This window comes from Scyliorhinus canicula, chromosome 6 (assembly GCF_902713615.1).
Source record: "Scyliorhinus canicula chromosome 6, sScyCan1.1, whole genome shotgun sequence".
Classification (NCBI taxonomy): Eukaryota; Metazoa; Chordata; class Chondrichthyes; order Carcharhiniformes; family Scyliorhinidae; genus Scyliorhinus; species Scyliorhinus canicula.
In genome coordinates, this window is record NC_052151.1 from 182,477,055 (window position 1) to 182,503,562 (window position 26,508).

Genomic DNA, 26,508 nt, shown 5'->3' on the forward strand with positions numbered 1-26,508 from the left:
TTATCTCCAAACATCTGTGTCAGCCCAACACTGGGTTCATTGAAGTTGTGTAACCTGTGGGTTACCTGTGCTAGCTTATTCACTTGCTGGGAAAGGGCATTGGAACTGAGATTTTAAAAAGGACTCCATTTAAATCGGTCTTTACAGCATGATGACTATGACCAGAAGGCATTAAGGTGACTCACTCGCTAACACCATTTGAAACCTATATGATAGTGGTTTCATCCTATAATATGCAAACGATTAATGTGATAAATGTGACTTTACAATCTAGAAAAGCTTGTAATGCTGTACAGAAGGCTTCACAGAACATTGCAGTCATTATTATGGATGGCAACGGTGCCTGTGAGAAGATTGAAGGTGCTTACATGTGCAGTTTTGTATATTGATTGTAAAAGGCTGAGTCATATGGCTGCTGTCTGAAATCTGATAAGTGAGATACGAGTTTGTAGGCATGCTTGGGCGTTATTGTATACTGTCCCATCCCCCACTCATGGGATTGGCTGCCTTGTTCCTGGAATAGCCAACAAGAATGTTACTGAGGCTTGTGTTTTGATAACTTGATGATTTAATCTTAAATTGAGAATACTCAATAACAATACTATTTTCTTGATTATGGTGCATTTTATTTTGATTATTAAAACAAATTTAAAGCCTCCCTGAACAGGTTCCTGTGGAACTGAATAATGGTTTAGCTCTATTAACTAAACTTTGCTACTGAGTTGTTTGCAATAATACTCTGTATTTAATTGAAAATGTTGGAACTGTCCTACTAGTGGTGTAAGAGTTGGATTGTTCCAGAAAGCAATCTCTGATTTGTTTCACTGTGCTGTGTTTAGACAAGGAAGATGCATGTCCCACACCAGAGAGCTGGGACGTGGACCAGGGACTAATAACCAAACTCAAGGAGCAGTACAAAAAGGAGCGAAAGGGGAAAAAGGGGGTGAAGAGTAAGTGCGTATAAAATCTGGTGTACTTTTGGTTCATGAACCCTCTTTTACCCCTCTTTTTTAAAGTATCCAGATACTACTCTTGTTTCTTTAAAATCATCTGCTCACTCTCAGCTACTCTTTATCTGTCTCACACCATCGCCTTGGTTTAACTTTTTTTGGAAGTTGCTGCTCAAAACTCTTTTTAATTTTCTTTTGGCATTGGCCTGCTGTTTTAATTTTGCAATTTTATTTTAATAAATAAGATGGAAGTGATTTAAGTGATAGATTTTGGCTTTGTTACTGAAGGGCAATCAAACATAACAGATGAAAGGTAAGCAAATGTAGAAAATGATTTGGTCAGTTATTAATGTGGCTGGAGATTATTTCATTTTCAACTGGAATGGATGGCTGGTTGGGAGGAGAAACTGTTCGGCCTCTATTGTTACTGAGAAATATATCTTTAAAGTGTTACCGTTTAATATTACTACTTATTACATATATTCTTCAAAAATAGCAATACCGTTTAAAAATTGCAGACAACTGAATTCATCTTAGTAATGACTTGATCCAGGATACCCAAACCCATTGTGCTTTGGCTCATCCAGTTTATCTGTGGGATAGAAAGACATTTCTGAAGCTCTGGATAAGTGCTTGATGCCGCCTTGTTGCAGGTTTAAACCTTCAGTGAAGAAGACCTAAGATAATGGCATTAAACCTGAAAAGTGCTCAGTGGAAGGAAAAGTTCTGTAGGGAATGTAGAATGAATTTATTCCATCATTTTACTGTTATCTGATGTTTTAGTTCTTATTCCAATAGTATGAAAAAAAGTATTCCGTTTCCACTTAACATAATGTACCTTAACGTACATAAGTAAAACACAAAATCAAGCTTTGTTTAAATGCAGAGATGGAAATATGCTGCATTGGGCAAAGCGGAGATTATGCCTTTGACTTCATGATACATAAATCATAGTTCTTTTAATCTGTCTCATCATGACACCTGCCTGAGAGGTTGGTTTGTTTGGTTTTAGGGCAGCTTGAAAAGCAGGATTTAGTAGTTAGTCATATTTTTGGCAGTCCGCCCATCTGCTTGTCAGATGGTAAAACTTCGATCAATGTATATAAATTTAATATCTGAAATTCTCAAAAATTTGTCTTTATTCAACTTCTACATTTCTGTAAAATATACATTGATGAGAATTTACCTAGGCTTGGCTGACACTTTCACCATGTAAATGTTAATTAATGGGTCATCTTGGCAGAGCAGTGGCCAAAACATTATATGCATACAGAATCTGGACTGCTTGAACATGGAGTGCCGTACAATACAAACAGGAACCATCATGCGTTTAGTCTTAAATACGTTCGAAAGGGAACACAGATATGGATCAAATACACAATTGCAGTGTGGTCAATTAACAGGACAGGAATTCTGTTTTCTATATATGCTATGCATGTTGGACACAGGGAGATGTCCAGCAAAATTTAATATACCTCAGTAGCCTACAGGAATTTTCTATGCACATTGAAGTAGAGGAAGAGTAGCTGACTGCTGTCAATCTCTTGAAGCTTCAGTGTCCCTATTTCCTACTTTGTTTGATGGCCCATTTCTTTGAAGATGGGGGTAGAACAGCAAGCCAAAAATGAAGGAGGCTGTATCTGGGACAGGATTTGACATAATTGGAATGATAGTTAAAATAGAAAATTTAATGAAATACATTTTCCTTTTTTTGCTTATTTTTCTTCGATTCACTTTTCCTCCTGTGATAAAATTGAGCCAATCTTTTAAGAAGACAGACAAACTTGGAAAAGTACAGATAAATCATTGTTTTCTACACAACCAACATTACTTTTATCTCTATTTTTGTTCCTTAACAGGGCCAAACAGATCAAAGTTGCAAGACATGTTGGCTACTTTAAGAGATGTAGATGAGCTCCCTCCACTGCAGTCTTCAGTAAACTCACCCCCAAGGCCGGTGACCACGCGACTGACTGAGCATGAAGCTGGCAGGACAGAAGAAGGTAGGTGAGAGGAAAGCTGGACATCTTGGGAAAATATTACACACATGTTTTGTATTTTTTTTTATTAACAGCAATCATAAATCTTCCATACCATATTAGAATTTTCATTTATGTTGAATTTAATTTATTTGAATTAAAGTATTGGTGATATAGATTTTTTTAACACTTTTTAAATACTGTTTTTTCTAGTTGAGGCATTGACCTTTCCCCCGGGAGCAGGAAAATCCTTTATCATGGGTACAAATGAAGCACTAGAGAATGCATTGGGTCTTGGAGAACTGGCAGGCCTTACAGTTGCTAATGAGGCAGACCCTCTAAATTATGATGTAAGTTAGAATTTCTATCAGTTCCTCAAATCTGTTTTGTAAATGTGATTAATTAAAATTCTAGTGCAGCCAAGAAGTGCTGAGTGTGTAGCTCTATGACCAGCCAATGTGAGATTGACCAAGGGTGACCATCTACAAGGAAGCATCAAAGAAGGTATGTGAAGTCTCCTTGGGCAGTGCTTCATGATCTTTGGCATTACGGGCAAGAATCTATTCCTTACCAGTCTGGCATTGCACCTTGTTCCCTGGAGCAAGACAGATTTAAAATTTGCTTCTCACTCTGTAAAATGGAACATCAGAATTGCTGGCTTGGCTAAGTTGATAACATTCACTTGAGGCAGAAGGATTTGGGTTCAAGTCAAACTCTAGAGCTTAGAACATCATTATAGTACTGAATATGTTTTCTATTGCTGAGGGTGCCATTCTTTGGTCAGATTTCTGCTAAGGCCTACCTATTCGATGAATGTTAAGTATCCTATTGCTCTAGGTAAAGAACAGCAGGGTGCTCTCCCAGGTGCCAACATCCCTCCCTCAATCACCAATAGAAACAAGTCACCTGACCATTTATTTTATTTGCTGTTTCTGAGACCTTGCTGTGTGTAAATTAGGTACTGTTTTTTTTTAAATGGTTTTATGAATTGTTTTATTGTATAAAACACACTTGCGTAACCTAATTGTTGACAAACCGCTGTATGTTCTAGTTATAGTGTCACACAGCTACAAGTCCAAACCGTAGGACATACAAACAGGTCTTTCAGATTATAGTGAACACTAAAGTCATCTCCTAAAACTCTTCCCATTTTATTTTAACTACTCTTTTAAAAAAAAAAAAAATGCCAAGTATCCCCAGGTTTCTTCTGTCCAAATTACAGTACGACAGTAGGGAGGAAGAGGGTAGGGCTCAAAACTGGGCTTTATGCAGTTTTCTGCTGTCCCTTCTTCCCAATCAGAGACTTATGGATGTGAGGAATCACACCACCACCAGCAATGGTTGCCTTGATCAGCGAATCCAGCTCCTCGTCACCTCGGATAGCCAACTGCAAGTGACGTGGCGTGATGCGTTTTACTTTCAGATCCTTTGATGCATTTCCTGCCAACTCCAGCACCTCAGCAGTGAGATACTCCAAGATGGCTGCACTGTACACTGCAGCTGTAGCACCCACCCGTCCATGGCTAGTGGTACGAGTCTTCAAATGCCGGTGAATACGACCTACAGGAAACTGTAGCCCTGCTCTTTGAGAGCGGGAAACTGCTTTAGCCTTGGCTTTTCCCGAGTCCTTCCCAGCTTTCCCGCCAGCCATCTTCCTCTCTCTCTCTCAATTAGGTACTGTTTTGCCTGCAAAACTACAATGGCTGAACTTCAAAAGTAATTAATCGGATGTGAAATGCTATGGCATGTCCTGAGGGCAAAAGGAGGTGCTGCGATACAAGTCTTTGGTTTCTAAAAGAACCAATTTTAAAAGATCTGTTTATCTGGAATGCTACTGGGAAATGATGCAGGGAAAGGAATCTGGATGAAATAATTAATGAGGATGTGGGGTTTCAGTTAATTAGCACATTCTGCATTTTACAATAAACAGAATTTCACACTGAAGTGCTGCAAGCAAGGGAGCTGTCAACTCAGGAGCCATCTTTACCTTCAACTAACCAACAATTAGATTTAGTAAAAACATGCCAGCTTTTTCTGTGATGTTTCAGAGCTAAATGCAGCCCCCTTGCTGGTAGGTTCCAGCTTATACATGAACACCTCTGAATTCTTGCCCAATTTTTTGATCTGTTGTCTTGGATATTCAGAGGTCACTGGGGGTTGGAAATTAAACTAATTTGGAGCAGGCTGGAAATGAATGGATGACAAAGGATAAAAATAATGGAGCCAAACAAACAACTTTATGAAACAAGAAAATAGATGAGAAGTTGTGAAGTTCTAGCACCAAAAACTTATTCTTTGAATGGGATATTAAAACAAAGCACCTATCTGCCTGCGCAGGTGAATGCTAAACGTTTGTGGCACTGTTTAGTGAATGTGGTTCTTCCAAACATATATTCTAAGACCAAAAGTCAGAAAGAAAAAGATAACTTGTTATTTATCAAATTACTGTTTGAGATCTTGCTGTGAGTACGTTGGCTGCTGCATTTGCACACATGCAATGGTGACTGTATTTCAAAAGTAATTCCTGTGAATCAATTTGAAATATTTCAGAGGTGTATTGAGCTGTATAACATAGAAGGACACCATTCAATCAATTGCCCACAAGTAGTGGTGGCACAGTGATATACATTCAGCAGGGATGTTCAAAAAAAAAAATGGGGAAAAAAATTAAGGTGATGCTGGAGAGGCATCTTCAGTTCCTGGAGACTCCAGCTTAATCCTGGACGACTGACAACCCTAACCTTCAGTGTATCTGCCAAGTGGTGTCCAACATGGTGCAGTGCTAATTCAACAATTGAGGGATGGTGATGTGGTAATCAGTAGGAGGTATCCTTAACCTGATGCCAATTTCATGGAGTCCAGAGTCAACGCTGAGGACTCCCCAGGCTACTCCCTCCAGACTGCATACCACTGTACCACCACCAGCTCTTCTGGACTTCTGCCAGGGATGGTAAAGGAGGAGTCTGGGACATTGGCGGTAAGGTATGATTTGGTGAGAAAGAATGTTAGCCTGGATATTTTGGCAGAAGTCCCCGGCCAGTATGTATACGTATATCATTTCTGATGCATAGGTCGATGCCTGGTGATCTGTTAGGGTTCATTCTTATTTGACTTTACTGTGGTGGTTTAATACAATGGCTTGGCTTGCTAGGCAGATGCATCTGTCCATTTCAGAGAGCTGCTGTGGGTCTGGAGTCTCCTGAAAGCCAGACTGGATAAGGTTGGCAGATTTCCTTCCTTGAAGGAAGGAAACTAGTGAACCAGATGGATTTTTATGACAGTTTGGAGGTTTCAGGATATCATTACAGATACTAAGTTTTTATTCCAGACTTGCTCAAATTAAATTTCTCCTCCACAAGCCACAGTGGCATTTGACCTCTTGTCTCCGGAGCATTTGCTCAAGCCCCAAGGTTATTAGTCCAGTAACATTAATATTAGCCTACCTGCCCTACATAGCAGGTATTGCATATCTATCGTGTTCTCTACTATATTCAGGTTCTTCCTCTATTTCAGTTTACTTCCTTGAATTCTGGCTCGTGTAAAGCATCCATTACCAAACATAATTTTAAAGATGCTGTTACTCCTGTGTGTTAATGTATTAATTTTAGTGCTTGCATCATGGTATCTGCTATCATTGTACGTATTGTAATTCAGTAATCCTAGATTAGAAACGAGTTGTTTTCTCTCAACTTTTGTACAATGATGCCTGTGTTCACTGCTTCTGAATTAGTGTTGACTTGTGCAAAATCATTTAGCTGGCTTACAACAGCACAATAGGAATGCAATAAGGCAGCTCTAAAATACAGTAATCACTTAGATGAACTGATAGCAACATAGAAAATAGGAGCAGGAGTTGGCCATTTGGCCTCTCGAGCCTGACTGTCATCATGATGGATCCTCTATCCAAATGTCATTCTCCCGCTCTCTCCCCATACTCCTTGACACCTTTAATGCATAGAAATTGTTTTTTCTTTCAAATACATTGTGACTTGGCCTCAACAGCCTTATGTAGTAGAGAATTCCACATGTTAGCTACCCCCTGAATAAAGAGAATTCTCCTCTTCAGTCCTAAATGGCCTACCCCATATCCTGAGGCCATGACCTTGTGTTCTAAATCCCCCCACCCGAGGAGAGAGTTCACATACGATGTAGGGGATTGTTGTATGAGGAGAGATTGGGTAGATGGGATCCCCTCTCATTCTTCTAAACTCCAGTAAATACTGGAGTCAACACAATCTCTCCTCATATACACCGACACAATCATCTACACCTATATGGATTCCCTCCTTCAACTGACATCATCAGAAACCACTGGAGTATTGACTGTAAAAGATAGATACAGGAGATCTGGTACGACTAAAAAATCTCATTCTTAAGAGGGATCTTGATAAAGTAAGTAGAAATTGTTTCCAATGGCAGGAAGATCAATAATCAGCCGATATGGAAACAATGAGAATTTTTGTTCACCGAGTTATGATCTAGAATACACTGCCTGAAAAGCTGGACAAACAAGATTATGTAATGACTGTGAGAAGAACAAAGAACATTACAGCACAAGAACAGGCCCTTAAGCCCACCAGGTGTTGATCCAGATTCCTTATTTAGACCTACTACTTATTGCCCAAATGATCTGTATTCCTCTATTTCCCACCCATTCATGTGTCTATCAAGATTCATCTTACACATTATTATCGTGCCTGCCTCCTCCACCTCCATTGACAATGGGTTCCAGGCACCCACTACCCTCTGCGTGAAAATCTTTGACCACCCATCTCCCCTAAACATTCCCCCTCTCAACTTGAACCTTGTAATTGAGTCTTCCACCCTGGAAAAAAGCTTGTGACTTCACCCTGCCTATACCTCTCGTACTTTTGTAGACCTCAATCAGGTCTCCCTCAGCTTCCGTCTTTTCAACGAAAACAATCCAAGTTTATTTAATCTCTCCTCACAGCTAGCACCCTCCAGACCAGGCAACATCCCGGCAAATCTTCTTTGCACTCTCTCCAAAGCATCAACGTCCTTCTGGTAGTGTGGCAACCAGAATTGCACGCAGTATTCTAAATGTGGCCTAACTAAAGTCTTACACAACTGTAACATGACTTGCAAACTCTTTTACTCAACCCCGGCTGATGAAGGCAAGCAAACCGTATGCCTTTTTTAAAGAAAATATTTTATTGAAGTATTTGTAATTTTCACAGTTTAACATGTTGACATTTCTAAAACAACCATGCGGTCGAGGCACAAAATACTCCCTAAAGGAACAATAAACGATGTACCCCACTTCTCCCGCCCTGTCCCCAATTACCCATATGCTAAGTTCTCTGTCCTTATTTAACATTAACATGCCTCCTGTTTTCCTCCCTATCCCTTTTCCCGCCCTTACTGTTGACATTCAATTTTTGTTAAAGAAATCGATGAACGGCTGCCAACTCCGGGTGAATCCCTGTATTGATCCTCTCCGAGCGAACTTGATTTTCTCCAGACTGAGAAACCCTACCATATCGCTGACCCACACTCCTGACTCCGGGGGCTCCGAGTCCCTCCATCTCAGCAAGATCCGTCTCCGGGAGAAGGCCACTCTCTTCCTCTCCTCCCCCCCCCCCCCCCCAACCTCGGATCCTCCAACACTCCAAATATTGCCAATTCTGGACTCCGAGTTACCCTACCTTCCAGGACTTCTGACATAACTTCCGCAAATTCCTGCCACAATTCCCTCAGTTTCGGACATGCCCAAAACATATGAACATCCATCCTCCACCTCCTTGAAGAACCTACTAATCCGGGCTACCGTCATGTGGGCTCTGTGGACTACCTTGAACTGAATCAAGCCAAGTCTGGCACAGGGCGAGGATGCATTTACCCTTTTCAAGGCTTTTTCCCCACAGTTCAGTTTCCAGCTCCCCTCCTGGCTCCTCTTCCCACTTTCTCTTCACCTCTCTGATAGGGGCCCCTTCCCACTCTAACAATTCCCTGTATATGTCCGAAACCTTGCCACCTCCAACCCCTGTTTTAGACAACATTTATCCTGTAGTCCCCTCGGGGGAGGCGAGGAAAGCTTGGAACCTGCCTCCGTACAAAGTTCCGCACTTGCAGGTACTGAAACCCGTTCCCACCCAACAAATCAAACATCTCCTCTAATGTCCCCAAGGTCGGAAAGCCCTCCTGGATGAATAGAATTCCAAACCTCTCAATCCCTGCCCGCTGCCATACCTTAAGCCCCCCCAAACAGGTGATTGTCACAGATTGGTGACCCCACTGATGCCCCTCCAGTCTCATATGCTGCCTCCATTGCCCCACTCTCTTAGGGCTGCCACCACCACTGGACTTGTAGAGTACCGAGTCGGCAAGAACGGCAGTAAAGCCTCCAAACTCGTACCTTTGCAGAATGCTGCTTCCATCTGCTCCCAAACCGACCCGTCCCCTACTACCCACTTCCTGACCATCGATATGTTGGCAGCCCAGTAATAGTTAATAAAGCTCAGGAGAGCCAGGCCCCCTTTTCCACGGGTCCATTCCAGAAGTGCTCTCCTCACTCTCGGGATTTTACCTGCCCATATAAACCTCGATATCGCCGCATTCATACTTCTAAATAAAGCCTTTGGGACAAAAATCGAGAGACATTGAAAAAAGAAAAGCAGTCTCGGAAGGACCGGCATCTTCACCGTCTGTAACCCTCCCCGCCAGCGTCAGTGGGAGCATGTCCCATCTATGGAAATCCCTTCTCATTTGATCCACTGCTTTTCCCAAATTTAACTTGTGAAGCTGCTCCCAATCCTTGGCCACTTGAATCTCCAGATATCTAAAACTCCTCCCAACCACTTTAAAAGATAGCTCCTTCTGTCTCCTTTCTTGCCCCTATGCCTGGATCACGAACATCTTGCTCTTTCCCATATTTAACTTATAGCCTGATATACCCTGCTAGGCATTCACTGCTCTCAGGGCCTTTGCTAAAGGTTCTATGGCCAGGGCAAATAGTAATGGGGAGAGCGGGCATCCCTGCCTTGTCCCCCGACATAGACAAGTATTCCAACCAAACTCGTTAGTTCTTATGTTTGGCACCGGCGCCTGGTACAATAACCGGACCCACTCCACAAATACCTGCCCAAACCCAAACCTGCCTAAAATATGCCATAGATGCTTCCACGCCACCAGGTTGAAAGTCTTCTCCACGTCCATGGCGACTACCACCTCAGCCTCGAGTCCCTCCGCAGGGATCATAATTATATTAAGAAGCCGTCTAATGTTGGATGTCCGACCTTTACAAATCTCATCTGATCCTCCCAAATGATCTCCAGGACACACTCAAGTGGCCAGGATCTTTGCCAATAATTTGGCATCTACATTCAAGAGGGAAATTGACCTGTACGACCCACAGCTCTCTGGATCCTTGTCTCGCTTCAGGGTGAGAGAAATTGATGCCTGTGATAACGTTGGGGGGAGTACTCCCAGCTCTTTGGACTCGTGAAAAGTCTTAACCAGGAGCAACCCCAGTAACCCAGAGAACTACTTATAAAATTTTCTCCCCATGCTCCTCATACCCTCCTCAGCTACCCTCCGCCTTACCTGTGGAAAGGAGCCCAAACTCCATTTGAACTCTCTGACGCTCCTTCAGGAGACTCCGAATATCTCCTGTCCACCTGTAAGATTTCTCCTACCAACCTGTCCAGCTCCGATCGCTCAGTTTTATCCCTGTGGGCTCGAATTGAAATACATTCCCCTCTGATAACCGCTTTCAGTGCCTCCCAGACCACCCCAGCTGCAATCTCTCCTGTGTCATTGATCTTTATGTACCCCCAAATGGACACTCTCACTCACTCACAGATCTTCTCATCCGCTAACAGCCCTGTATCTAGTCTCCACTGTGGGCGCTGTGGCATTCCCATGCCTGCCCGTAGGTCTATCCAGTGTGGTGCGCGATCTGAAACCACAATTGCTGAGTCTCAGAGTCCTCAACCCCTGCTAATAATGTTTTATCTAGCACAAAGAAATCTACCCTGGAGTACGCCTTATGTACATGGGAGTAGAATGACTCCTTGGTCTCAAATCTCCACAGATCTACCCCTCCCATGCGCTCCATGAACCCTCGCAGTTCCTTTGCCATTGCTGATAGTTTACCTGACCTAGCACACGACTGGTCCAATCTCGGGTCCAGGACTGTATTAAAGTCACCACCCATGATCAGCCGGTGCAAGTCAAGGTCTGGGATATTTCCCAGCACCTTCCTGACAAATGCAACATCATCCCAGTTTGGGGCATATATATTCACCAGTACGATTGCCATTCCCTCCAGTTTCCCGCTAACCATAACAAATCTGCCTCCCGGGTCTGCCTCTATCCTCCCCACCTCGAATGTCACCCTTTTGTTAATCAGGCTAGTCCCCCCCCCCCCCCCTTGTTTTAAAGTGCACTTGAAACACTTGCCCGACCCATCCCTTCTTTAATCTAATTTGGCCTCCTAGCTTCAGGTGTGTCTCCTGTAACATCGCCATGTCCACTTTTAACTATCTCAGATGTGCAAACACACGGGCTCACTTAACCGGCCCCTTCAGTCCACGAATATTCCACGTAACCAGTCTGGTCGGGAGGGGGGCACTGCCCCCTACCCTGTCGATCAGCCATGACCTTTCCTAGGCCAGCTCCTAGCCCGTGTTCCGCACCTCACTTGATCCGTCCCTTGGCGGCGACTCCATCTGCCGTCTCCTAGCTATCCATACCCGTCAGTAGTACCACCCTCTCTCTCTCTCTCTCTCTCTCTCTCTCTCTCTCTCTCTCTCTCTCTCTCTCTCTCTCTCTCTCTCTCTCCCTACACTTCGTCTTTCCTCAGCTCACTCACCCCCCCCCCCCCCCCCCTTTGCTCCTGTGAACTAGCTGTCCAGCCAGCCCATCAGCTCCCACCCTCTGGCATCAAAAAAACCAGATTCTATCTTCCCTAAACATAGCACAAGCACAATAAATCAAAATCAAATTACACAAGAAACCCCCTCCTTTTCTTCCCGAACATCGCGACTTAACTCACAGAATTAGAAAGACTGAAATTTTAAACAAGAGAAAACAAAACACACAACTATTTTTCTCTCCTTCCTACTTTATCCCTTCCCCTAAACTCAGTCCGCCACAATTTGAATTTAAAAGTCCTCAAGCCAGAATATTGTCCTTCATAAAAGTAGCCACCGCTTCCGGAGAGTTGAAGTACAGCTCCCGGTTCTCGTTGGTCACCGAAAGACGAGCCTGGTATAGCAGTCCAAATTTAATGTCTTTCGCAAACAGGGCCGCCTTAACTTTGTTGAAATTTGCTCTCTCCTTTGCGAGTCCTGGTACACCCGGATCTCTGATTCTTTTCACATGAACCGTTTCATCTGCCTGATCCACTTCATGATACGCTCCTTGTCGAGGAATCTATGTATCCTCACCACCATGACCCTCGGGGGGGGGGGGGGGGGGGGGGGGCTCACGATCCTGGGGCTTACGTACAAGCAACCTGTGTGCCTGGTCCACCTCCAGTGGCTTGTCAAGCACATTGGCCCCGACCATCTCCTGCAACATCTTCCCCACGTACGTACCCGCATCAGATCCCTCCTTTCTCTCTGGCAGCCTGACGATTTGGATATTTTGCCTGCGAGACTGGTTCTCCAAGTCTTCTGCCTTATCCAGCAATTGTTTCTGGCTGTCTTTTAGTATGCTAATTTCCAAAGCCATTGCAGTGGACTCCTCCTCTCGATCAATCACCTGCTCCTACAACTTTTGAATCTCCTGTGCGAGTAATCATTTTATCCTCCACCCGGTCAACCACCTCCTTAATCGAGGCTATCGCCTGGGTCATGTCTTCTGCACACTCCTTACGATGCTGGGCAAACTTCTCATCCAGGTACTCAACCCATTGCTCCGTCGACCATTGAGCTGGCGTGGACGAGCTTTGTCTTGTTACCATTGTGATCGATGGCCTCTGAGCCTTGCTTTCACTCATCTTTTGGTTTCTTTTTTGACTCTTATTTGGACACAATTCCATAAATTGAGGGTTATCTCCTTTTCCCCTCCATTCGATCAATTTATGTTTAGAAATTCCCTGAAAAATCTGGTTTAAAAATAACTTTAAAAACCACTAAGAATGAGAGCTACTGAATGTGCGACCTTTCACTCCATGGTCGCCACCGGAAGTCCCGTATGCCTTTTTTGAAAATCTTTTTATTGGCTTTACTCATTTATAAACAGTTGTTACTTATATACATTTTTCTTGCCCGTGCTAATTTGCTTTATTTTACAGAGAGGTCTGTTTTGTCGTCTGGATCGGTCTGAGATTCCCCCCCTTCTCCCCCCCGCTCCCCCCGTTGGTTTCAGTACCCTTCCTCTTCTCTCGTGGTCTCCCTATTTTTCCACAATTTTAATGTTCTGCCGTCTGGACCTATTTTCCTGGTCCTCCACTTTCCCTCTTAGGCTCCCCTCGGCTGTTACTAACTTTTTGACCTCGGCTTCTGGGGTTATCACCATGTCGCTCTGGTCCGAGGAGGCCCCCTCCAACTCTAGAATCGTTTTTTTTCCTGCGCCTTCACTTCCCTTTCCAGGCCTTCAATGGTCTGCTGCATTTTGTGCATTGTCTCCTTCATCATTGCTTGGGGCTCCGACCAGAGCACCTCCTTTATGCTGGTTGCTGCATCCTGCTCACGCTCAGCTGCTTGGTCCGCCATAGTTTTCCCTTTCAGGCTCGCCTGTACCTCCGTCTCGTCTTGTGGGGTCGCCAGCCTGCGTGTTCGCCACATGCGCCTTACCCTCGCTGCTGCTTGCATCTCGCTGTCTCTTCACCTTGGCGTTTTTCTTTCCTCCAGCCATCTGTCTGTCTCTCATTCTTTCCCCGCTGCGGTTCCTTACCCTGGTGTTGCACTCACTTCCCCCCGCTCCTCTGCTCTCGCTGGGTCTGCCTCGGGCTTCAGGATTCCCATTTCTTTTGTTTGGTGGGGGGGGGGGGGAAGGTTTGTGGTTGGTTACCTTCCTTTCTTTCTCTTTCCTTGTCTATTTATTTATTTATTTACTTTTATTTTTCCCCCCTTTTCTTTTTTTTTCCCTTCCTTCTCGCTGGGTCAGGAGGGTTTGGGAGAGACGTTTCCTGGTGCGGACCGGAGTCCCTCTTTGTCTCTCTGCTCACCACGTCGCAGCTAGTCCGTTGTCTGTCTCTCTCTCTCTCTCTCTCTGTCCTGCTCGTTGGCCCCACTGGCTCTGCTCCCGAGCGCTTGAGTCTCTGGCTTCGCGGTCCACGCTGCCACTTCTCTTCTGCCACCCACGTTCTGCTGTGTAGGGGGGGGGGGGGGGGGGGGGTGTCGAGCAGGCTTGCGCTCTCAGGCGCTAGCTCTGTTCGGGGACGTGGCTCTCTTCGGCCGCTTCTGAGCCTCCGACTCAGGTCCTCCCGCACCTTTTAAAAAATTTTCTCCGGCTCCTCTCCCACGGGCCTCAGCTTACCGTCGGTCCGGACCCTTGCGGCTTTTTTTTTCTCTTCCTGTTCATACCTTCAGGAGTGTGCTGCGTGGGTTCTTTCTTTTTTAACAAGAATAAAAATACCCCCAGGATTAAACAAACAAAACAACAAAAAACACTGAAAGTTTAGTCCTTTAGCGGCAGCTGCCCCGTGCATGTCTTCCCCCTACAGACCCCGCGCAATGGAATCCCCGTATGCCTTCTTGACTACCTTATCCACCTGCATTGCCAGTTTCATGGAACTATGGACCTGAATGCCCAGATCCCTCTGTATGTCAATGCTCCTAAGGTTTCCACCATTTACTGTATAATTCACACTTGAATTATATTTATATATATATATACGTATATAAACAACAGTGGTCCGAGCACTAATCCCTGTGGAACACCACTAGTTACAGACCTTCTGGAAAAAGTCCCTTCCACTGTTACTCTGTCTCCTGGAAAGGAAAGAGATTGCAGAGCTTTGAGGAAAGAGCAGGGGATTGAAATTAATTGAACAGCTCTTTCAAAAAGCCAGCACAAGCACACTAGATTGAATACACTCCGTCTGTGCTGTATGATTATATTGCACTTATGACTAAAGACCTAATTAATCCAATGTTTAGCAGCTTCTTTGTATTTCTCTTTTAACTACTTTCTGAAATGCTTTTGGATTTTCACAGATCACTAATAATAAAGATGCATTAAGAAAGACTTGGAATCCTAAATTCACATTGCGGAGCCATTTTGATGGAATAAGAGGCCTTGCATTTCATCCAGTTGAACCTGTTTTGGTAACTGCCTCAGAAGATCACACTGTGAAGTTATGGAATTTACAAAAGACTGCTCCAGCAAAAAAGTATGAAGAACAACTACATTCTTAATACATTTTGATATACCAAGTGTTTAAAACGTGCATAAAGCTGGGTAAATTTGAGTTGTTCTGGGCTATTAGTAATCAATTTTTCTATCCTTTAAAGTTCATCAGAACAAAATAAAAAGTGATTTCAGAATTGTTACCATTATTAAAGTCAGAGTACAGAAGGACAATCATTTTGCGACAATTCTCATAGCCTGAACTCTAGATAGTATTGGAATCCTGTAGTCTTTTGACATTGTAAGATGGCTTGCCTTGTTGACAGGGTAGCAATGCTAACGTTTATCAAGCCCAGGAAGTAGCAAGAATGCACCCTTGTTTTACTATGAGGTGCTTCACGTGATGGGAAGGGAAGAAAATCAAGGCACAGAGTTCAGAGAGATAACAAACATGGTCAACGAGATAAGTTTCAAGATTCTTAAAGCTCAGAGAGGAGTTGAGTACAATTCCAGTGTGTTTGGTTGTGATGGCTAATTGGTGTGTCACCAGTAGTGGACTGGGAAATTGGAAAAGGAGAGGGTGTGAGCTGGGGCGTGGTACTGGAAGAGAATAGAGTGAAGAGATATCATGTAAGAATTTGGCAGTGAACACAAGGATTTTGAAATCCGCTAGAGACGAGGAGCCAGTGAAGGCCATTGAGGACATGAGTGATGACTAATTGTGACTTGGAACAGAAAAAGATGGTACATACAGTTCCCTCCTTGACATTATAGTTCCATTCTAATACTGCATGAAATTCCTTGTAGTTTTAAATGTTGCTCTACTCAAAGCAAAACTTTTCAGAATCTTTCCTTGAAAGACCCTTGATCACAACCAGCCAAGTGCGAGTATTTGACCAAAGCGTTAAATGGACATTTTCTATTCCGATGTTGACAAGTCTGCTGCATACTTAGAGCTATTTTTGATTTCGTTTCAGATTTGAAATTGGCTGTTTCTATCTCGAGAATGTCAAGATTGGGGGGAAGCATGGTGGTGCAGTGGTTACATTGCTGCGTCACGGCGCCGAGGTCCCAAATTCGATCCCGGCTTTGGGTCGCTGTCCGTGTGGAGTTTGTACATTCTCCCCATGTTTGCGTGGGTTTTGCCCCCACAACCCAGGGTACATGGATTGACCACGCTAAATTGCCCCTTAATTGGAAAAAATTAATTGGGTACATTAAATTTATTTTTCAAAAAAGATTGTTTTTCCTCACTAGCAATTCAATGTTTTAATTCAATTTAAGATTGCTTTATTAAGCCATATACACTCATCTATTTTTGAACGTACGATTTTCAGGACAGGGTGGCTTTTACCTGAAACACACTGCCTGTCAGAAATCGTTTTCAGAATTAAATCTTCAGTCCAGATTTAAGAAGTCCTGCCACTTCATGCATAAAATGACATTGGACCTGCATAATTGGCGCTGTACTATTCCATCTCATGATATTGGTGCAAGTCAGTGGAGTTTTCTTTAATTGGGAAACTACAGTGAAGGGCTTGGGAATTGTGCAGAAAGATCAAGAAGGAAAAGAATAACCGAAGAGATGAATTCAAACAGAAACTGATGAGGACAGTTTGAGATGAATTGGTAGTTTTTTTCAGGATGTGGAGGACAGAGTTATGGATGTGTTGTAGGTTCTGCAGGATGAAGCTGGGAATGTTAGTGGTCATTGCTGGAGAAGCTGTGGATCATGATGTGGACAGGTTGGGGTGGAGATGATGTTTTTGCGTTTTGTACACCATTTTTATCCAGTCGTTAGCCTGTATTTCTTTAATTGCTTGCGAAATATTACTTCTGGTAAATTGGTTATCTGCAGTTGTGTCTCTTGACATTTTGTGTGGTTTATTCCACAAAGCTGGAAATAAACTCTGCTTGCGGTCAATGTTTTCAAAAGCCTGAAAATTGTATGAGGGATGAAAGATCGAAGCCCTTGAAAATCAGAGGAGATGGTGATTTCAAAACTGGAGAAGATGATGATTGTATAGGGGAGAATATTTGGAGCTTGAAAGCAACAAGATGATATTATGGTTTCCATTGCATGAATAGTTATTGGCCTGGCTCACTAGACAAGAAAATGTGAAAATGTCAGATTTCTGAGAAGAAAATTGATTGACTTTAAGTTGGGACTTGTACATTTTATTCCAATAAGGTGCACTTCAAACTGAGAATGCTTCATCCAGGTTCACCTTTGTGGTTAAGACTGCTAAAACATTAGTTGGCAGGATGTACTGACAAAGTTAACAGTCCTCTTGTTTTTATTCCACAGGAGCACCTCATTGGATGTCGAACCCATTTATACGTTCAGGGCTCACAGGTAGGCCTGAGTAATATGTCCCATAATCTGCTCAGAATATGTAGTAGCGGAGAGAGATTTACATTTGTGGTTTTTGTTTCCCTTGTGTTGGATAGAGGCCCAGTGCTGTGTGTTGTGATGAGCACCAGTGGAGAGCAATGTTTCAGTGGTGGCTCTGATGGGTTAATCCAGTGCTGGAATGCTCCCAATCCTAACATTGATCCCTATGATGCATATGGTGCGTATAACTACATATTTTGTTAGCTGTTGTATTAGTAACTTGTTTGAGATGACAATAAACTGTTGGTGAATTTAGTTTTTGAGTGAATTCCTGAGGCTTGCATACAGAATTACTTGTACTCTGGTTAGAGGAACAGCAGTAGTCTGCCAATCAACTCCTTGAGTCTGTTCTGTTATTGAGCGAGCTCATGGATAATCGGCATGCTAACTCGGTCAGACCTGGAGAGTGTGTGGTTGGGGGTCCTTTGCGGGTTGGTGGGGGATGCAATGGGGGGGGGCGGGGGGCATGTGTGTGCGGGATGTCCTGTGTGAGGCTGGGCCTGGGTGTTTAAATAATTATTCTTGAGTTAGAAATGATTTCTCCCCCAACTCTCAGTGAGTAACTATCGGGGATAAACCGAGTGAACAATCTGAAGTTAGTGATTTAATCGCTTCTGTCAGAAGGTTCTCAGTCCAGCACAATTGTCCGGGGAAGTTAGCACTTCTGGGCAATTGCCAGGTAAACCCTTTCCGGGGAACTTGCTAGAGAGATGCCCCAGCACATCATAAATGAGACGCTGGTAACCGGAAGTTCTGGGCCTAATGCTATTGATATAAAAGGCTAACTTTCCATTATTTTCTGATTTATTTTACTTGGGCCCATCCTGTTTTGCTCCAAAATGGATGACTCCCACTTGCCTGCAGTAAAATCCATCTGCCGCAGTTTGCACGCAATGTTATTTAATAATGTCTCTGTAGTTTTAAACTCTCATCTGCTTTACCTACTGTGTCACTTATTGTGGCATTGACAAACTTGGATTCATGACTCTCTATTGTGTCGTTCATAGTGAACAGGTAACACCCCCAGTATAGATTTTTGTGGGACACCACTTCCCTCCATTTCAAGTATGTACCTATTTAGTTGTTTGATAGTACAGGACTTGAATAATGCTGAAAAAGACCTGTTATTGAATATTTTCATATTGCGCTCAGCAGGACAAAGAAAAGAATGCCAAATTTCAAACAATCACAAGTTATATTAGAGGAAAAAAGGATACTGTTGTAATGCCAAGTACATGGGCCGAAAGTCCCAATGACTGGCTGATTGAAACTTAGCTGCTTCCTTGGTTTGTTTATAACACGCAGTACAGACTGTACTCACCAGTCTGCACTTTCAAAACCCAAAACAAAACATTTTCTGTTGTATGTGATTCCATGTTTGGGTGGCAGTTTTTTAACAATCCTGAATGCGCCATTAGCTACAGTTTAAGATACCATATAAATTACATCCATTGACATTTTTCCTTCCACCAAGTTGGTTATTTCCTCACGAGATTCATTAAACATGACTTGCCTTTTCCAAATTCTCATTCTAATGAGTTTAAAATTCTCTGCTCAGCCGCGTCCTTAATTAGAGATCCCATTATCTTTCCAGCATCAATTTTGGACTACCCTGTCTAATTTTCTGAGTTCTCTCTTAGCTTTCTTAAAGTTACATTTTCAATTTTCTAATCTAAAGGAGCAATTCCTGAATCGAGAGCTTTGTCAAAATATGGCTAACGCTTCGACAATTACCTTCCCTAATTCTTTTGAAGCCCTAGGATGGAAATCTGCAGATCCTGGAGGTTTGTCAGTCTTTAAACAGTATTGAAAAATTATGGTATTATTTACTGGCGTGTACTTTAATAAGTTCCAGTTCTTGATTCATTCAGTTTCCCGGGGGTGTCAGATATATTATCCTCTTTAACTACTGTGAAGACTGACAAGTCACTATTCACATCTGCATTTTCATTTGCAATATTGCCCACAGATTTTTTAAAGGACCTATATTACCCATGACTATGCTTTTTCTAATATGATTTTAAAAGCTGTTAAGCTTGATATTACTCAGAAATTTATTTTCATATGTACTCCTTTTTTGCTGTTCTTTAGTGCGCTGGATTCACACTATTTGTAGTCTGGATTTAAGTATTTATAGACTTTTATAGTCTGTTTCCTTTAGTTTTATATTGTCTCTCGCCTCTTTTATTGACCAGGGCTGCTTTATTTGCTAAGTCGAGGCTCTCCCTTTCTCTTCCCCACCCACCTCCGCCCAGGAGTGTAGACAGATTCTGAATCAGCTAGATTCTTTTTTGAACACATCCCACTGTTTGTTTATAGTTTCACCCAATTACAGTTTTGACCAGTTTGCTGTTGTCAGTTTTGGCCCGTCCAGTTAAAGTAAATTTTCCCACAATCTTTCTAGAGCTTAGAAGAAACCGAACACAGTTATTAACATTCATAGAAGAATAGAATCCCTACAATGTAGAAGGACGCCATTCGGCCCACCAAGTCTGCACTGATCCTTCAAATGAACATTCTGCACATTTATACTCCCCCGTCTACCGTCCTGACTCCATAACCTAACCTGCGCATCCGGGGCCAATTTAGCATGGCTAGTCCACCTAACCCGCACATGTTTGATCTGTGGGAGGAAACCAGAGCACCCAGAGGAAATTCACGCGGACACAGGAGAAACTCCCCACAGACACTCAATGCCGGAATTGAACCTGGGTTTCTGGTCCTCTGAGGCATCGATGTTACAACCACTGTACCACCATGCCACACCATTGATCATGTTGGCCCAGATTTTTGTTCACATTCATCACTAAAACATCAGTGACTTTCAGAGTCACTGGAAATAGAAATCCAGAAGCTGCTGTCAGTGAGCCTAGGCTGTGCCATGGTGTGCATTGCACAAGTTCCCATTCCTGCCGACTGCATTCTCCTTTGCAATCGTGAATTGGCAAGCACAGATAATTGCCAATACCCTAGAAAATGTTAATTTCCTGGTTTGCTGTTTGTGACTACTGCAATTGGATCGGTCGTCCGCCTGCTTTCTGAGACCGCTGATGCTGCACACTAATACCAAGACCTGGTGCCAGATTTAAACTCCCATTGCTCGCTCTTTGTGTGCAGTTTCCTTTACAGTAAGTGACAAAATTCAGGCCATTATGATCACTGATAAATAAAGTTTTCCGTACTATGAGTTAACAACCTAAGCCTGGCTTTTGAACCATGTCAGCCCGGCTGGTGAGCCGCATCAGCCCAGCTGGTAAGTGCCACGAGCCCAGCTTGCAACTAAAGCCTTCTTTGTTTTTTTTTTTTTTAATAAATTTAGTGTACCCAATTCATTTTTTTTTTTCCAATGAAGGGGCAATTTAGCGTATTCAATCCACCTACCCTGCACATCTTTGGGTTGTGGGGGGTGAAACCCACGCAAGCACGGGGAGAATGTGCAAACTCCACACGGACAGTGACCCAGAGCCGGGATCGAACCTGGGACCTCGGCGCCGTGAAGCAACAGGGCTAACCCACTGCGCCACCGTGCTGCCCCTAAAGCCGCCTTTGTTGATTCCAGGTCATATTGTACCAGAAAATTGTTGAGCTCATAAAAATTACTACTTTCCTGACTTGAGCTGCTTTACAGTTCCCAATATATATGAAAATACAGTCCTTCATTAAAGCAAGTTTGCTTTTGCTGCAAATTTCTCTGTTCCCACTGAAAACGCAACCCTACCCGGGGATTTGGTGGGGTGGTTTCAATGGGAAATCCCATTTGCAAGCAAGAGAGTGTGGAGAATCCCGCCGCCAGCGATTGGCGCTACCAAGAAACAGAGGGCAGAACAATATAGCCCATCATCTAAATGTAAAGATTTTTTTCTTTGATTTACTGAATTTTATGATTTCTTCATTGCCTGCTATTGCCAGCATGTTGCAGAGGTGAGCAGCATGATTTCTGATTTAAGCTGTGTAGTTTTGTCAAAAAACAGCTTGCAGCCCGACAAAAAGTAACCCTTTATTCTTTTTTAAATTATCCTTCATGTAATGACTTGGCCGGCTGTATCCAGACTTCTATGCTTATGTCACAAGATATCTGGAAATCTTCTCTTAAACAATGTCAGGCAAAAAGTACTGTGGCGGGAATTACAGTTTTCAGAGGAAGGTACAAGGGGGAAAGCATTGAGACAAAGCTTGATGGTTTGAGTTTGTTCTGATCAATACTAAGAAGCAGTTTTTTTGCAGACCCTTCTGTGCTACGAGGTGCTTTGGAAGGTCACAGCGATGCAGTTTGGGGTTTGGTGTACAGTGCAACACATCAACGTTTACTGTCTTGTTCAGCTGATGGTACTCTACGGCTGTGGAACGCCACTGAAATCACGCCTTCGCTTTGCATATTTAACGAGAACCGAGGTATGGACTGAATTTGCCTCTGGGATCCATCATTAATTAGTACCCAGCTGATCCTTGCGCTCTTGTGGTGCTGAGTTGAGTGTAAGACTCTTTACCGTGGGGGCTGTTAGATGCGTGGATACTTGGACTAGGATGCACAGATGTAGTTTGGCCTGCATTTTGAAGTCACTCATCCTTATTTTTCCGTAATAAATGACCGTGCCCATATTTCTAATGAAAACTAGAGATTTATTGCCCTCAATGGTGAAGTGTAAATATAGCGGGGAAATTTTTAGTAAGCAGTTCCAATTAAATGACGAGGGCATAGCAGTTGTAAAATGGAAAAAGTTGACTGGTTATGTGTGCAGACATTAGTTTCATGCATTAAATATCGATAGTACCAAAATCAGTTGTATTCTGGTTAATTCAGTGGACACAATGATCAAGTAATATTTTTGCTGTACTTCCAGATGTTTTATCTGCAGCTATTAAAATCTAGACATTCTATGGTTTCAGATTCAATCTGAGTTAAAGGAAAATTAGCATTGTTCATGATTAGTGGTTTAGTGTTGTATATACTAGAACTTTTGAATCCAAACTCCAAATGCGAAGTGTGTCTCCCTTCCCACGCCCCTGCTCCAGAAACACGTATTGGAAATCTGACTTCCATTGCCCATGAATTTTCACCCATTGTGTCCCATTAGAATTACTTGTAATCATAGATTTTTACCAAATGTACCTACAGGTTGATATGTCCAGCATGACTCTCTTATTTTCCTCCTGCAGAATCTGGAATCCCTAGCTCTGTTGACATAGTCTGCAGTGATCCTTCTCACTTAGTGTCATCTTTTATAAATGGGCAGACGAGCATATTTGACATGGAGACGTGTCAGCGATTCCTCACCTTCGAGTCCAATATTGATGGTATGGTTTTTGGAGTAAGGAGCCCTGATTATCAGATAATATAAAACAAATAATAGAGACATTGTAAAAAAGAGATAAGACAGTAACTGCTGGTGGTTAATTTTGGGGATAGTATTGTCTGACTTGAGTTTTTGACTAAATTGAATTATCAGTTAAATTACACATGGTGGCAAAGTGGTTAGCACTGCTGCCTCATGGCGGCGACGACCCGTGTTCGATTCTGACCCCGGGTCACTATCCATGTGGAGTTTGCACATTCTCCCCGTGTCTGCGTGGATCTCCCCTTCAGAGCGCAAAGATGTGCAAGAGTTGGTGGATTGACCATGCTAAATTACCCCTTAATTGGGGGAAAATAGAAACAAAGTAGACTAGCAATGCTACTTTCTTCCACCTGATCCCCATCCTAGACAAAACTAAACTATGTAGTTAACAAATTATTGGCAATCTTTTGAGTGAAAATATAATCTGAAAAAGTTACTCGTTTTTACATTTGCTGGTCACCTCTGCTTTTAACAGCAAAAGGGTTCATGTTTTGCCTGTGCTTTTAGTAAATGATTAAAAATTTGGTCTCGGGGGACTTGTGAAGTGTGCTTGACCAAATCTCAATCCAGCTCCTAATGGACATAGCCCACTTCATATTAAAGGTGCACTGTGATTGTATCACAGAAATAGGCCAGTCAGGCTAACCAGTCCATGTTGATCAAAGCAAAATATTGCAGATGCTGGAAATTGGAAATAAAACCAAAATGTTAGAAAAACTCAACAGGTCCAGCAGCATCTGTGGAGAGGTCTGGCAGTATCTGTGGAGAGAGAAGCAGAGTTAATGTTTTGAGTCCAATATTACTCTTCGGAACTGAACCCACCTTCCCTAACCACGATGGGCTTCCCCTTTCCACACCACCTGCCTCTGCATTCAAAGTATTATTCTCCAACATGCTGCCACCACAAAACACATCTTCCCAAGCACAATTGGATAGCACTGTGGCTTCACAGCACCCGGGTCTCGGGTTCGATTCCCCGCTGGGTCACTGTCTGTGCTGGATCTGCATGTTCGCCCCATGTCTGCGTGGGTTTTTCCGGGTGCTCCGGTTTCCTCCCACAGTCCAAAAACGTGCAGGTTAGGTGGATTGGCCATGATAAATTGCCCGTAGTGACCAAAAAGGTCAGGAGGGGTTATTGGAGTACGGGGGTAGGGTGGAAGTCGGGGCTTAATTGTGTCAGTGAAGACTCGATGGGCTGAATGGCCTCCTTCTGCACTGTATGTTCTATGTTCCAAGGGACCATTCTCTCCATGACACCCTGGTCCCCTCCAATATCCCTTCCCATGGAACCTTCCCAATCAATTGCAGGAGGGGTACTACCTGACCCTTTACCACCCCTCCTTCACTGTCTGAGGCCCCAAGCACTCCTTCCAAATGACTGCAATGTGAGCAGAAATTATAGCAGATGGGGGGAGAATTTTCTGGCTTACAAGATACGGATTCCTGCATTCCGACAACATCCGAGTCAAGGTTTACACAGCACAAAAACATTGTTCTTTTCTCGTCTGCTGTAATTTTCTGCTCACATTGCAGTCGCCTCTACATTGGAACGACCAAACATAATGTGGGTGACCACATTGCAAAGTACTTCCAGTTAGTCCACATGTAGTGACTGTGTGGCTGCTTGCCATTTCAACTCATCACCTTGGTCTCGCTCGCACTTCTGTCCTCAGCCTGCTGCACTCTTTTGGTGAAGCCCAACACATCCTCATCTTCCATTGGGCACTTTACAGCCTTTTGGATTCAAAATTGTTTTCAAAAACTTCAAACCATAAATCCTTGAACTCCGATTTGTATTTTTTAATTTCTGCTACTAACACCTACTCTGGATCCATACTTTTTTACTTCACTATGGCCATTCCCACACTCTCTGCCTTTTGTTCCATGGCATCTTTGCAATTTAATCTCCCTGTCCTCTAACCTATCCCATGACCTTCATTTTTGTCCACCTAACCATCCTCCTCTTTTTAAATGTAAGCTCTTTCTCTATAGATGCTGTCAGACCGGCTGAGTATTTCCAGCACCTCATTTTTATTTTGGTCCATGTTGATGTTTGTCCTCCTGTCATGGGAATGTCCCTTTAAGAACTGTTTTGTCTTCTCAAATGGCTGCAGTGATATCATTGTGAGGGTGGAGCTGGGCGGTGGTTCTGGTTTTTACTTTCGTTTGGAGCTGGAAGCTGTTTTTGGCTCTGAGTTTCACTTTCGGTTTAGACAGTTGGCAGCTGTGTTTGAACTACAAGGATCTTGGAGTCTTTCTCTCTCTATGTTAAAAAGGTGTCTCCAGATCATAGAACATAGAAACATAAGACCATAAGACATAGGAGCGGAAGTAAGGCCATTCGGCCCATCGAGTCCACTCCACCATTCAATCATGGTTGATTTCAACTCCATTTACCCGCTCTCTCCCCATAGCCCTTAATTCCTCGAGAAATCAAGAATTTATCAATTTCTGTCTTAAAGACACTCAATGTCCCGGCCTCCACCGCCCTCTGTGGCAATGAATTCCACAGACCTACCACTCTCTGGCTGAAGAAATTTCTCCTCATCTCTGTTCTAAAGTGACTCCCTTTTATTCTAAGGCTGTCCTAGTCTCCCCTGTTAATGGAAACAACTTCCCTACGTCCATCCTATCCAAGCCATTCATTATCTTGTAAGTTTCTATTAGATCTCCCCTCAACCTCCTAAACTCCAATCAATATAATCCCACGATCCTCAGACGTTCATCGTATGTTAGGCCTACCATTCCTGGGATCATCCGTGTGAATCTCCGCTGGACCCGCTCCAGTGCCAGTATGTCCTTCCTGAGGTGTGGGGCCCAAAATTGCTCGCAGTATTCTAAATGGGGCCTAACTTGTGCTTTATAAAGCCTCAGAAGTACATCCCTGCTTTTATATTCCAAGCCTCTTGAGATAAATGACAACATTACATTTGCTTTCTTAATTACGGACTCAACCTGCAAGTTTACCTTTAGAGAATCCTGGACTAGGACTCCCAAGTCCCTTTGCACTTTAGCATTATGAATTTTGTCACCGTTTAGAAAATAGTCCATGCCTCTATTCTTTTTTCCAAAGTGCAAGACCTCGCACTTGCCCACGTTGAATTTCATCAGCCACTTCTTGGACCATTCTCCTAAACTGTCTAAATCTTTCTGCAGCCTCCCCACCTCCTCAATACTACCTGCCCCTCCACCTATCTTTGTATCATCGGCAAACTTGGCCAGAATGCCCCCAGTCCCGTCATCTAGATCATTAATATATAAAGAGAACAGCTGTGGCCCCAACACTGAACCCTGCGGGACACCACTTGTCACCGGTTGCCATTCCGAAAAAGAGCCTTTTATCCCAACTCTCTGCCTTCTGTCTGACAGCCAATCGTCAATCCATGTTAGTACCTTGCCTCGAATACCATGGGCCCTTATTTTACTCAGCACATAGAACAGTACAGCACAGAACAGGCCCTTCGGCCCTCAATGTTGTGCCGAGCCATGATCACCCTACTCAAACCCACGTATCCACCCTATACCCGTAACCCAACAACCCCCCCCCCCCCCCCCTTAACCTTACTTTTTAGGACACTACAGGCAAT

At 43.4% G+C, this 26,508-nt stretch overlaps 2 protein-coding genes across 4 annotated transcripts in view; one reads left to right on the forward strand and one right to left on the reverse strand.

The window, feature by feature from the left end:
- strn (striatin, calmodulin binding protein) overlaps nt 1-26,508 on the forward strand; it is a 117,057-nt gene that overhangs the window by 79,131 nt on the left and 11,418 nt on the right. The window contains exons 8-15 of one of the 3 annotated variants that reach the window (XR_005461055.1): nt 840-950; nt 2,810-2,953; nt 3,143-3,279; nt 15,058-15,233; nt 17,499-17,546; nt 17,642-17,763; nt 21,810-21,977; nt 22,743-22,894. Coding sequence is in view for 2 of the 3 variants with exons in the window: in XM_038800584.1 (XP_038656512.1) it covers nt 840-950; nt 2,810-2,953; nt 3,143-3,279; nt 15,058-15,233; nt 17,499-17,546; nt 17,642-17,763; nt 21,810-21,977; nt 22,743-22,880 (1,044 nt within the window). In the remaining variant the exon portion in view is untranslated. The remainder of the gene's footprint in view (nt 1-839; nt 951-2,809; nt 2,954-3,142; nt 3,280-15,057; nt 15,234-17,498; nt 17,547-17,641; nt 17,764-21,809; nt 21,978-22,742; nt 22,895-26,508) is intronic. The other 2 variants (XM_038800584.1, XM_038800585.1) reach the window with 2 other exon arrangements.
- Nucleotides 4,103-4,591, reverse strand: LOC119967709 (histone H2A.V). The gene has a single exon (XM_038800587.1). The coding sequence runs from the start codon at nt 4,578-4,580 to the stop codon at nt 4,194-4,196; it is 387 nt and encodes a 128-aa protein (XP_038656515.1). The 5' UTR covers nt 4,581-4,591; the 3' UTR covers nt 4,103-4,193.

Bases quoted from the DNA above. Each gene is read 5' to 3' on its own strand.
- LOC119967709 (XM_038800587.1), bottom strand. From the start codon at position 4,580: ATGGCTGGCGGGAAAGCTGGGAAGGACTCGGGAAAAGCCAAGGCTAAA.